Source organism: Mauremys mutica, chromosome 4 (genome assembly GCF_020497125.1).
Source record: "Mauremys mutica isolate MM-2020 ecotype Southern chromosome 4, ASM2049712v1, whole genome shotgun sequence".
NCBI classification, from domain to species: Eukaryota; Metazoa; Chordata; order Testudines; family Geoemydidae; genus Mauremys; species Mauremys mutica.
In genome coordinates, this window is record NC_059075.1 from 115,090,585 (window position 1) to 115,103,786 (window position 13,202).

Sequence of the window (13,202 nt, forward strand, 5' to 3'; positions counted from 1 at the left end):
TGACATGAGCTGTTTTCACAGTGTTCCTTAGATTTCTCATGCGAGAATATATTCATGATTAGAGCCTGATTTCTTCCCTCCTGTGGGAATAAGTAGACAGTGGGGTTCAGGGGACAGGGCAGTGGTCTGAGAGCCCGGGGTTCTATCCTTGACTGTGCTGTGTGACGTTGGGAATGTCATTTCCCCTCTCCTGAGTGTGTTTCCACATTTGGAAAGGGGGGCTAAGGACACCCATTCCTCAAAGAGGTGTGAGATCTAAGCTCTGTGGAAGAGAGAATTATTCTTATTACTTTTTGGTGAGCAGGAAGCCTTTCAGGATTTCCCCACTTTTGCCCGATTCCCACTCAGTGGCACAGTGTCCTCCTCCTTCCTGGCCATGGAGGGCTGGTTGAGGCTCCAGTTATGGCTCATCGACACAGATCAGCATACTGACCACAGGGGACCTGCGCAGCATACTTCCCTAGTCTCAGCATGCCACTTCTAAGCCCTGTGAGCCCAAGGAGTGAGTGAATGGGATTCTCATATGGCAGCATATTGTAATGGTATCCAATCATGGACTAAGCCCATGTGGGTATGGAGTGTCCTTGTGTTGATGAGATCTTTGTCCCACTAACAAGTGAAACACACAAAAGCAAGCTCCTCATAAAATGGCTAGCAAACCCTCCCTTCTGCAAATTGTCAGCGATTGTGGTAGTCTCCTGGCACGTCACCACTGCAGTATGTTTAGTTGCACATTATGCACTTTTAAAAGCTACAGCCTGCTCTCAGAACTGAGTTATTTCATGCCATTTTATCATTTGGGTACTTCCGAAAAGAGAGAAGACATAATTAACAGTCTGAATAGTTCAGAGGGCTGGTAATGGAATATTTAGTTGTTCATATCTAGGTCGGCGGTTCAGATACAATCCAAGACTAGAACTCATGGCCAATTGCTTCCATTCCGTTTATATTTGTGAAGTGCCAGCAGTGCGTTTAGTGCTGGTTAGTGTGTTCTCTGCGAAAGGGCTAGGTGGGTTCAGCACAGTTCCTATTGGACATGTGATCACATCGGCACAGTCATTAGCCTTGTTGACAGAATCAGCAGAAAGGCCATGATTGAGTGGAGGTGGAGAAGACTGAATACCTGCATTAGAACCTGATTCAGAGTCAGTGAGAGCTGCTCCATTGACTGGAGTGGGCCTTTATGGCTAGAGCTGGTCCATCCGGGTGATGATTGAGACATATTGGCAGGGCACGGCAGAGAAGAGTGTGCTGTATTGCCTGTGCTCTGTGGCTAGCCACTGCAGCCTCCCAGACAGTCGGTCTGGCACCTTTCTCCAGTACGACCGTTTACACTGAAAAGGCAGAGACACAGTCACATCATTAAATAACTTCAGAATGATCGTTCTGGTTGCCCTGATAAATCCTCCCATTATGATTTTAATGTAATTATTTTTAACTTAATTTAGAATGCGGCACTTTTAATCGGCATAAAACATTCAGATTAATGTTTCCCCCCAACGATGACATGGCACAGGATGACTTTACAATATCAATAACACACTGTGCTGGAAGATATTCCCTTCTCACACAGCGAAACACTTGAGGTATCCTCATATCCCAGCACAACATAAATCGTGTCATGTCTGCCTAAATCTGTTATCTAGTTCCCCCATGACTAATCAGTCCTTCCCTTCCTCTTTGTTCTCTGCATTCCCTAAGCTCATGACTCCTTTTAACATCTCCAGTAGCAGCTAAAATGTGCAGCCGTGAAGTGAAAGCATCCAAGGCCATTTTTTATACCACTGCTTTCCTTCCTCCCTCTCCCCAATAAAATGCTGACTTTTGCCAGCAAGGCTGGAAGGTTTTGCTCCAAAGCAGAAGACTCTTCAGACTTTCTTTGCAAGGCTGGAGACAAGGCAACACATTTTTACTATATAGATGGTGCAGATTGACTGTGGCTCCTGGATCCATAATCATTCATCTGCAGCCATTGCTACGGCAGCAGCTTACTTAAGTTTTTCAATTGAGGCTATTCATCATCTTGTATTTCTGTTGCTGCCTTTGAGCATATTTGCAGTAGAAGCAGCTGAGCGCTAGAAAGGAACCTCACTTGGTAGGCAGGTCTCCTGGCAGCTTTTTCTTTCAGGATCCTGCAGGTTGACATTGGGGCAGGAAAGGACTTTGTTCCATGGATAGATGGATAAGTGTCCACAACCAGGGATCTGTCCTGTAAAATGAATGGGTTTCCAGTAGCTACAGTGCTTCCCTTAGCATCTGCTTTAACAGACAGTTAGGTTGTTTTCACATCTGTAAGCTGTAGGTTTTCATTATGTTTTAAGTCATTTCATACCTTTCCAATTTGCAGGTAATTTTTCCCCTCAGCTTTGCTTCCTTGGAGGTATGTGGAGGAAATGGGAAATGTTGCCTGACAAGCCCTTTGACTCTCCTGATTCCCTATAGCAGAATGAAAACTAGGGGGGAAATGGGTACTAGGGTTTCCCTTTCTGCTTCCTCTTGTGAGAATGGATGTGGCTGATGAACTGTGTTCCAAAATGGCTGCCGTAGGGAGGCCCTTAAAGGGGTGTATGCAGTGCTTTATTTGTAATGAAAGAGGTGCCGGGGCTCAAGCAGTTTTTTTTACTTTCATAACTGACGTGGCAAGCCCAGAGTGCTGGGGCTACAAACTGCTACAGGGGCTGGGGCTCAGCCCTGGCAATTAAGCACTGGGCATATGCTTAATCCTCAAAATGCAGAATTAGCAAGAATATTTTTTTTAAGGGCCGCTGATTGGATCCCCTGGCAATGAAACCATCCATACTTGAAGTTCCCCAGAGTTTCTCTCCCTGAAGAAGGATGCTCCAGATTTACGTTCTCCTCCCTCCCGCCCCCAGTTGAGTCATCGTGCCAAGAGCAGCATGATATTGGGCAGCGTTCAAATCGCTCTACTTTGGAGCTGACTTGGAAGCTGAGGTAGATGCCTTGTCCCTCCCCAGATGTCACAGCTGGTTAGTCTTGGCCTCTTAAGAGGAAATCTGAAGGGAAGATACTGAGAGTGGCCAAACAGGGGTGTTTGTTGAAAATGCAGGATACCATATTGAGGCTGCGTCGGTGATATTCCAGATGCTTTCTTGCCTCCCTCCCCCGCCAGTCTTTTCACCTCAGCCTCACTCCACCTGCCCTTCTTATCCTTTTACTTCCACCCCTAACTCTTCTCTCCCTTGTCTTGTCCCCTTCAACCTTCGTCTCTCCATTTAGCTAATCCCCTTCCAATAAAACCCCCGTCCCTCCAAAAAACCTCATAGAATTAATCCATTTGCAAATCATCACTCTGTTGGTATGTTCTGTCCATTTCTCTGCCTTGTCTCTTTAGACTGCAAGCTCGTGGGGATGGGACTGTCTGTACCTCCCTTTGTACCATGCCTGGCACAATGGGGCCCTGATCTCTCGGCAATAAATAACTTTTTGAAGGAGACACATAGCTGCACTGATTTTATGTACAGGAGATGAAGACAAAGATAATAGCCAAGCCCAGCAAACAGAACTCTATTACTGTATGCTGTGTACTCCAAAGGGTTCCTCAGGGCCCTTCTACCACACTTACTCCATTGCCTTGGCCCGTCACACTGCAGCTGGCTCCCCTGACTGCTTTCTGTGCTCAGATCCAATCTGCTCTCCACGTCCTAATGGCAGCAGCAGATTTCAGGATACAGTTACTCCACTTATACCTTTTACTAACAGTTTTAGTCATACAGGATCCTTCTGCAGAGCAAGCTGTAAACATCGATCTACCGATGCCATATATTTTCCCATTTCCCCTCTGCTTCCTGCTGTTCTGCAAGAGACATAATTGGTATCTGTCTGTCTTAGCCATCTATGGCACCAGTCAGCAAAGTATCTATAGTCAAAGCCAAGTTTGCTTTTCACCCACTCCCTTCCACAGCAAACAACTTACTGCAGCAGTTTGAGTGAGCGGAGTTTTTGTAGCCTTTCCAGCTTTCTAATAAGTTTTGACCACCAGGGAGATAAAACCATTCCAAAGTTGTTTTCCATTTGGGAGCACATCATTGCTTGGTGTCCTTCCAAGATGAATTGCAATAGCAGGTGGCTTTGCCAGTGCACCACAACCACCAAAGATCAACCATGGATCTTACAGGCACTTCTGGTTTGTTTTTTAAATAGGTGCATCTAAAAAAACTCCCTCTCTGTTAAAAATCTATATTCTAAATCATTTATAAAAGTGTAAATGCAATTGTTAAAAAATGTAAAGCTGCTGCTTAGGCTAGACGAGTGCAAACAATTCATTTAGCCTTACTGTGTGAAGGATACATTGGAACTTTCCAATCTGTCCTGAGTAAGGAGGAAAATGATAGCTACAGCGTCCCGTGAGTAGAGCAGAGAACAGAGTGTTACTCTGATGGTCTCTCAGTTCCTCCCCTGCCGCCTCCTTGTGCTGGGAAAGGAGTAATGGTTGCAGAAATGAGTAACCAAGATTGGAGCAGATCAAGATTAGGCTGTGGATCATGTCTTAAGGTTCTAGAGTCTGTCCTGCAACATAATCATGGGAATAAGGGTTTGAAGGTTGGAGTCATAAGCCTATAGAGCAATCTTTTATTTATTTTTTTAATGAAGTGCTGTTGAATGAAATTCAGTAAATTGTGCTTATACCAGAGATTCTGCTGCTTTCATTCTTAAATGGGCTACTACAAATTTCCTCTGGTAGTCCATTGGACTATAGGCTGTCTTTTTCATCCGGTTTTGATTTCCATTCTGCAGATAAAAAACAAAAAGACCCAGGACAAGGGGGAGAGAAGCCATTTCCGAAATGAGATTAAGGCACTGAGAAAGGAGCTGAAGGAGCGAGAAGAAACTGCTGTGACTGAAATCCTTACCCGGGCTAATGTTGTTCTTGCAACAAATACAGGTTAGACATACTGTTTCCTCTTTTGCCTTTAGAAATGTTAGGTCAAATTAGGTTGTTCAACACAGCTTCATAGCTTCATTAGAGGCTCCAAGTAGCTCAAAGTGATTCTTCCAGATAGTCTGTAATAGTAAAAGCAGTACACAAAATACTTCTGTCTAGTCACCTACTTTGCTGTTAGAATTACTGAGGGCATATCTACACTGTAGTCCGAGGTGTGATTGTGTGTAGACACGCCCAAACTAGCTTTAATACAACCAGTGCAAGTACTAATAGCAGTGAAGCCACGGCAGCATGGACTTCAGCATGGGCTAGCCACCTGAGTAAGTATCCAAGGCCCCGTGTGGGCTTGTACAAACCCATGCTGAAGCCCATGCCTCTCTGACTTCACTGCTATTGGTATTTGTACTAGCTAGAGCAGCGATACTCAGACTGAGGCTCCAGAAGCCACAAGTGGCTCTTTAATGTGTCTCCTGCAGCTCTTTGTAGCACCTGATATTAAAACACTGTGTGATTTAATTATTAACCAGTCAGGATGCTTTTACTATGTTATTTACCAACTGTAGAATATTTGGCCAGTCATCGTCGTGAAAATAGTAAATGAAACAATGAATTCACACTACTCTGGCTCTTTTGGGTAATGCTGATTGCAGTGTTCCCTCTAATTTTTTAAGTCCATGTGCAGAATGAATGTTCCTATGTGCACCAGTATGGAGGTGATGTGTGGCAGGGGTGGGGCCGACAGTTTCAGAGTGTGGGAGGGGGCTCAGGGCTGGGGCAGAGGGTTGAGATGTGGGGGGGATGAGGGCTCCTGCTGGGGATGAGGGCTCTGGGGTGGGGCCGGGGATGAGGGGTTTGGGGTGCAGGCTGCCCTGGGGCTGTGGCAGGGAGAGAGGACTCCCCCAGCCCTCTCTCGCCACAGCAGCTTGGGGCCAGGTCAGAGGTGCCTCACCGCGGCAGCTCTGGCTGGGGAGCTACCGGGGTGGTGCCTGCGGATGGGACAGCGTACAGAGCCGCCTGGCTGCGCCTTTGTGTAGGAGCCTGGAGAAGGGACATGCTTCCGGGAGCCGCTTGAGGTAAGCGCTGCTCGGAGCCTGCACCCCTGAGCCTCTCCCCACACCCCAACCCCCTACCCCAGTCCTGATCCCCATCCCGCTGTCCAACCCCCTAAATCCCAGCCTGGAGCACCCCCTGCACCCCAAACCCCTCACCCCCTCCCGCATCCCAATCCCAATTTTGTGAGCATTTATGGCCCGCCATACAGTTTCCATACCCAGATGTGGTCCTTGGGCCAAAAAGTTTGCCCACCCCTGACTTAGATAGCCAAACTATATGTAATTTAATATCACTCAGTGTGGTGGGACCGTATGGTCTGTAATGCCCATGTGTACCCGGGATGGATAGGAGTCTTAGAACTCCTTTTCTCTGCCTTTTCAATTTTAATCTGTTTCACTGGTTCTCAGCCTTTTTCCCCTATGGAGACCCTCCTCCCTTCTGTCCATTACCTGCTTACCACTGAGCAATATAAGAACGACGGGGTGGTTGTGATTCCCTAACACCTGTTGGGATTGTGACCCGGAGGTTGAGAATTCTGATCTAATTTCTTGGTATTATCTTCCTTTGTGTTCTATTTAATGTTCATAAAACAGACTAGCACTGAACACACACACACACACACACACACACACACACACACACACACACACACACACACACACACACACACACGACTATATTTATTATTTAGCATGTAAACTCTTTGGGGCAAGGACTGTCCTTTACTACCTGTTTGTATAGGGCCTAGCACAATAGAGGCCTGATCTCATTTGGGGTCTCAGTGCTACAGCAGTACATAGAATAAATAATAATGTTTGCCCATTGTGATCACAGTTTTATGTAACAAAACAGTTAACGCTGCCATGTGAAGGTAATAAAACATTCTGTGAAAAGTAACATTTGCAGATGTTTCATGACCTGGTTGCAAACATGAATACCTCCATCTTTAAAAAAAAAAAAAAAAAAAAAAAGTTTATAAACCACAACAACAAAAACCCTGTGAAATGGCCTAACTCACCAACTGCTTGCAAAATGTATTGTTTATATAGTGTTGTAAGCATACAGGGCACTTTACAGAGCTATAAACAACAAAGGACCCTGCTCTGAGAGGCTTACCATGGACTGGAATGAGCTTGGTAACAGTGGTAGGTCAGAGGCAGAAACAGAAAGAGACAGCATTGAAAGGGGAATCAGTATTGAAAGCAGAGCTGAGCAAGTAGTGGTGCAGGGCTGGGAAGATTCACATATAATTATTTTGTTAAATCCAAATCTGTTTTCACTTCTATTTGTGACCCTTTTGTGTTCACTTTCCACAAACATTCCAACTTCAGTACTCTTAATACACCTGAATAGTGAATTTTTTACTTGAATGATCACCAAAAATGACTTTCAGACTGCTTTTGCTTGTAAAATTTGCACTTCACATGGTGGTTAAACAGCCAACGCAGTATGAACTATGAATTCTATTTTCAGTGAGTAAAACTTGTTGTTGGAAATTTTACACTGTCCTAGTCAGGTCTGTAGGTCACATGTTTCTGATTCCTGATGGGATGTTTTAGGTAATTGACCCACACAGTGAGAAATTTGAATGGAATTGTGATGGGTTGGGTCACAGAAACCCCCTTGGGACTGCCACCCGATGTGCTGGGACTACCTTGGAGCCCGTTTTCCCCGGAAGCTTGGGACTTCAGTGCCCTGCCTGGTTGTGCCAGACACGCTAGCCTGCTACAAACACAGACCAGGTTTGAACCACGTCCCCAAAAGCTGCAGGCCTAACTGAAAACAGCTTAAGAAGCGTTCCTGTCTCCAACACCCAGATACTCAGTTCCCAATGGGATCCAAACCCCAAATAAATCTGTTTTACTCTGTATAAAGCTTATACAGGGTAAACTCACAAATTGTTCACCCTCTATAACACTGATAGAGAGAGATGCACAGCTATTTGCTCCCCCAGGAATTAATTGCTTGCTCTGGATTAATTAATAAGTAAAAAGTGATTTTATTTAAATATAAAAAGTAGGATTTAAGTGGTTCCAAGTAATAACAGACAGAACAAAATGAATTACCAAGCAAAAGAAAATAAAACACTCAAGTCTAAGCCTAACTAAATGCAGGTAAATCTCCCCCTCAGAGATGTTCCAATAGTCTGTAAAAGAAGCTTAGACTTCCTCCTAGTCTGGGTCCAGCAATCCCTCACACCCCTGTAGTTACTGTTCTTTGTTCCAGTTTCTTTCAGGCATCTCTTTGGGGTGGAGATGCTATCTCTTGAGCCAGCTGAAGACAAAATGGAGGGGTTCCAGGGGCTTATATAGTCTCTCTCGTGGGTGGAAACCCCTCTCTCCACCATGTAGAATCACAGCTACAAGGTGGAGTTTTGGAATCACATGGGCAAGTCACATGTCCATGCATGACTCAGTTCTCTACAGGCCGATGCCATTGCCCACATGTTAGCCCGACCGTTCCCAGGAAAGCTCAGATGTGGATTGGCCTCTATCAAGGTCCACTGTTAGCTGAGTACTCCCAATTACTCACCCCTTCACACCATGTTGACCAAATCTGGCTTATGTGCTTCCTACAGCAAACACTTTAAATACAAGCATAGAGCTAATGCTTATAACTTGAGATATAAAAATGATATGTGCATACGAATAGGACGAATACATGCAGTAGAACATAACCTTTGCAAAGATATGTTACATATCTAGCATAAAACATATTCCAGTTATGTCATATTTACACTCATAAGCATATTTCTATAAAACATTATGGGGTGCAACGTCACAGGAATATTCATTTGTACACAATATATGCAGTGTTTGTTTAATCACCCAATTAGGGAACAGAAACGATACCATATGGCTTAAGGAAGTAACCTAGGTACTGATCATGCCAACCATTTATGCATATGCTTATCTTTAAGCACATAAGCAGTTCCATTGACTTCATACTCAAGTGCTTTGTTGGATCAGGGCCCAAGCATCAAGAAATGCAACCTGCAATTATTTGATCAATAACTATTTGAAGAAAAGTGTGAATAATCTCAAATAACAAATATATTCAAGAGTTTCACAGGATGGCCATGGACAATTCACTAATAGGAAAACGCCCTATGAAATCCTTGAAATAAATTATTTGTAGGGAAGTAGTCCCTCAGTTCTAGCTGTAACTGTGTGAAAGAAGTGAGGCTTGACCTCTGCCATCTCAGCTGGGGTTCTCCTTGCAAACTCATGCACCCCTGCTGGCTTGCTAGCTAGTTTTGATGTCTAAATAACTTGGCTTTGTCAAAAGTCCTTTACAAAACAAATCAATACATTACATAAAAAAACCAAACCAACAACCCAATGCAGCCTTGATTTTACAAAGCTGGGATAGTCACAGCATTGGTAAAACTGGAGATTCAGATAATTATGGTTTCCCCAGTTATAGAAAGCCTGCTGGCTTACTCTGAACCATCCAGTTAGCCGGATTTATTCACATGAGCCAGATCTCTTTGCATCTCTCTGCTGCTAAGCTCAGCAGGAGGAGAGCTTAATTACTGCAACCCTGTGAGACATACGTGACCTTTAGTTAAGTGGAGATCAATAAATTTAGAGTGATGCTATATGGCTAGAATGATATAGCCCAGGGGTAGGCAACCTATGGCACGCGTGCCGAAGGCGGCACTTGAGCTGATTTTCAGTGGCACTCACACTGCCTGGGTCCTGGCCACAGGTCCGGGGGGCTCTGCATTTTAATTTAATTTTAAATGAAGCTTCTTGAGCATTTTAAAAACCTTATTTACTTTACATACATCTATAATATATAACTAAACTATTGACTTATAGAAAGAGACCTTCTGAAAACCTTAAAACGTATTATTGGCACACAAAACCTTAAATTAGAGTGAATAAATGAAGACTTGGCACACCACTTCTGAAAGGTTGCCGACCCCTGGTATAGCCCCTCTCTACCTGCACAATTGTAAAGTCTTTCATTACATATATCTTTTTTTGGAGGGGGCTTGCTGCATGGCACACTCATAATTATGCAAATTATATATCCCATGTAACTATATTGGGTAAGTATATTCTGAAAAAGTTTTGCCTAATAAAAAGAAATCGCACTTAGGCTGACAAACTGTAGCTTGCGTCAGGTGCATCCAATCTGATCCAAAACTGTACAGACAGACTGTGGTTTATAAAAGAACTAAATCATCCCTAACCCGAGCTGCATTCCTCAGCCCTAGAATGGTACAAGATGTTTTTTAAACCAATCTTTCCCTTTATGACATTGCTCTGAATAATAAACATACAACAGGTTCCTACATTTTATCTCTCCTCCTCACCCCCTTTTCACCCACTTTCATGAATTATTTCACCAGCGTTTTCAGTGCCTCTCAAATATAGAGCTCTGAGCAATAGACATGTCAATTTAATTTAATATTTTATCTAGAGACCCTGATTTTTAAGGGTTGGGGCCCCATTGTGCTAGTCACTTTACACACTTAATGAAAAGACAATCCCTGCCCCAAATAATTTTATCTGCTCTGTTACACCACAAATGTTCTAAGGAGTGTTTGTGCAGCGTTGTTGGTAGAATTGGTTTTCCTAACCATGCCACAATATATTCTTGAGATGACAGGTAGGTTAGACAAAGCCTGTTCAGTTTAAGGTCAGAAATTCTTTCCCATAGTACATTATTAAAGGCAAATCTCAAATCTATTTCCCTTCTAGCTTTGGTTGTTTGATGTAGAGGGCAGAAGGGAAGTGAGTGCTTTTGCTCTGCTTTGGTGAGATAGTAGAGCATATTGTTCTGTGGTTTTAATTATCTGCTTTTATTTTTGTTTTTAAGATGCTCAAGAGGGCATGGTTGTGAATGCCAAAGCAAAAACTGTAGTTGTTGTCAGATGCTGGCAAATAACAAGTCCCTTTATTTTTCCGCATGGACTGCAGATTTGAAATTGTGAATCTATGCAGAGAACCAGCATCTTTGTTACCTGCTTTTAACAGCAATTCATTTGTAAGGGATTTTTTTAATAGGCTTGTTTGTGCTCTTATTCTCTCCTACCAAGATGTGTTAACTCTCTTTTGATTTCTCCTTTGATTAGGTGCTTCCTCTGATGGTCCACTGAAGTTACTTCCTGAAAATCACTTTGATCTGGTAGTGATAGATGAATGTGCTCAGGCCCTAGAAGCAAGCTGCTGGATCCCTCTGCTGAAAGCCAGAAAGTGTATCCTGGCTGGTGATCACAAACAGCTGCCTCCCACAATCATATCTGACAAGTAAGCAGCATTTCACAGCTTTAGAATCTTCCATTAATTATTCAGGCAGACATTGATAAAGGTCCCAAAGATTCTTTGTGGGCAACACTTCATTAGAATGATCTGTTTGGTGTGTATATTACACTGGCTGAACATAATACACATTCATAGTTACATAACAGCAACTTTAACTATGGTCCCTTGTTAAAGATTAATGTGTATTAATGTGTATACATTGAGCAGGCTCTTTTGTTACATGTAATTTTATATGCTGGTGACCAAATAATGTAATACAAAGGCATTGCACCTTTTGTATTATCTTAGATGCACGTTTATGGAGCATCTTGTGGAGATGTGTGAATACTGTAGAACCAAGTAATAAAGGACTTGTAAGATGGTGGCAGGATCTGTGACCTTGCTTAAGAATTTAGTGGTCTGTTGAATTAACCTCTTGGAAAGTGTTTGAACGATGCATTAAGCTGCTGAGTAAATTCTGTTGATTCATTGTGGCAGTTTGCTAATTCCACTAAGATGTAGGCATGACTCTCTGGTCAGAACTAGGGCCAGTGACATGGAGATCCTGCAGGAAACTAGAAAGCCAGGCTTGTAAGGAAAAGTTTGTGGGGATTATTGTTTGAGTTACCAGTAAATGCAAATCCCAGGAATCAGATAAATTTGACTTCATGTGGTATGTATAGACTTCATTTGGAGCCGGGTGGAACATATGCTCCGAGGACCCCATTTTAATGCATGTGGTACATGCAAAGGGGAAGAGTTATGGTTGCTTTGGCAGCTTTAACTTTGAATTTCCAGACATTTATGTGACAATAATGTGTCCATTCATTACACATACCTGGGGTTTAATATAATACATACAGGCGTTTGAGATCTTGGAAGCAAAAGAAAGAATGAAGAGCAAATCAGTCTGATACAGGAACTAGAAAGAGATAGCGGAAGGAAGAGGAGGATCTGTGTAGAGCATTGTTACAAATAAGCTAACTGAAATGTGGAGCTGGCATAGCGAGCAATAGAGGAAGAACTGGTGGCCTTTTAGGGGAAAGAGAATCACCGACAGCAGCTAGATACATTTTAGTAGAAGATGTGATTAGGAGAATGAAAGGAACAGAAGATGGATGTGGCTTTCTTGGGTTTATAATGATGGCATGCCCCTATATTCATGTGCATTAAGGCCCCAAGTATGCAAAACACTCCTGCATAAAGTTATGCACCTGCTTAAGTCTGTGTCTATTCAGCAAAGCACTCAAGTACATGCCTCACTGTTAGCATATGAATAGTCCCATTATGCTTAAAATTAAGCATCTGCTTAAGTGATTTGAGGGAATGGGGCCTTAATCAGCAGTTGAATGGGATTGATCTAATACCATATATTGTCAATTGGAGTCTTTCAGTTGACTTCCATGGGTTTTGGATTAGGGTCAGGTAGTAATGAGAGAAATCATGGGAATACAATGTGAGATAAGTTGATGCTGTCCATAAGAACATAAGAACGGCCGTACCAGGTCAGACCAAAGGTCCATCTAGCCCAGTATCTGTCTACCGACAGAGGCCAATGCCAGGTGTCCCAGAGGGAGTGAACCTAACAGGCAATGGTCAAGTGATCTCTCTCCTGCCATCCATCTCCATCCTCTGACAAACAGAGGCTAGGGACACCATTCTTACCCATCCTAGCTAATAGCCATTTATGGACTTAGCCACCATGAATTTATCCATTCCCTTTTAAACATTGTTATAGTCCTAGCCTTCACAACCTCCTCAGGTAAGGAGTTCCACAAGTTGACTGTGCGCTGCGTGAAGAAGAACTTCTTTTTATTTGTTTTAAACCTGCTGCCTATTAATTTCATTTGGTGACCCCTAGTTCTTGTATTATGGGAATAAGTAAATAACTTTTCCTTATCCACTTTCTCAACATTACTCATGATTTTATATACCTCTATCATATCCCCCCTTAGTCTTCTCTTTTCCAAGCTGAAGAGTCCCAGCCTCTT

At 43.2% G+C, this 13,202-nt stretch overlaps 1 protein-coding gene across 1 annotated transcript in view; it reads left to right on the forward strand.

The window, feature by feature from the left end:
* IGHMBP2 (immunoglobulin mu DNA binding protein 2) overlaps window positions 1-13,202 on the forward strand; it is a 92,883-nt gene that overhangs the window by 30,676 nt on the left and 49,005 nt on the right. The window contains exons 7-8 of the mRNA XM_045014104.1: window positions 4,756-4,903; window positions 11,043-11,217. Coding sequence (XP_044870039.1) covers window positions 4,756-4,903; window positions 11,043-11,217 — 323 coding nt within the window. The remainder of the gene's footprint in view (window positions 1-4,755; window positions 4,904-11,042; window positions 11,218-13,202) is intronic.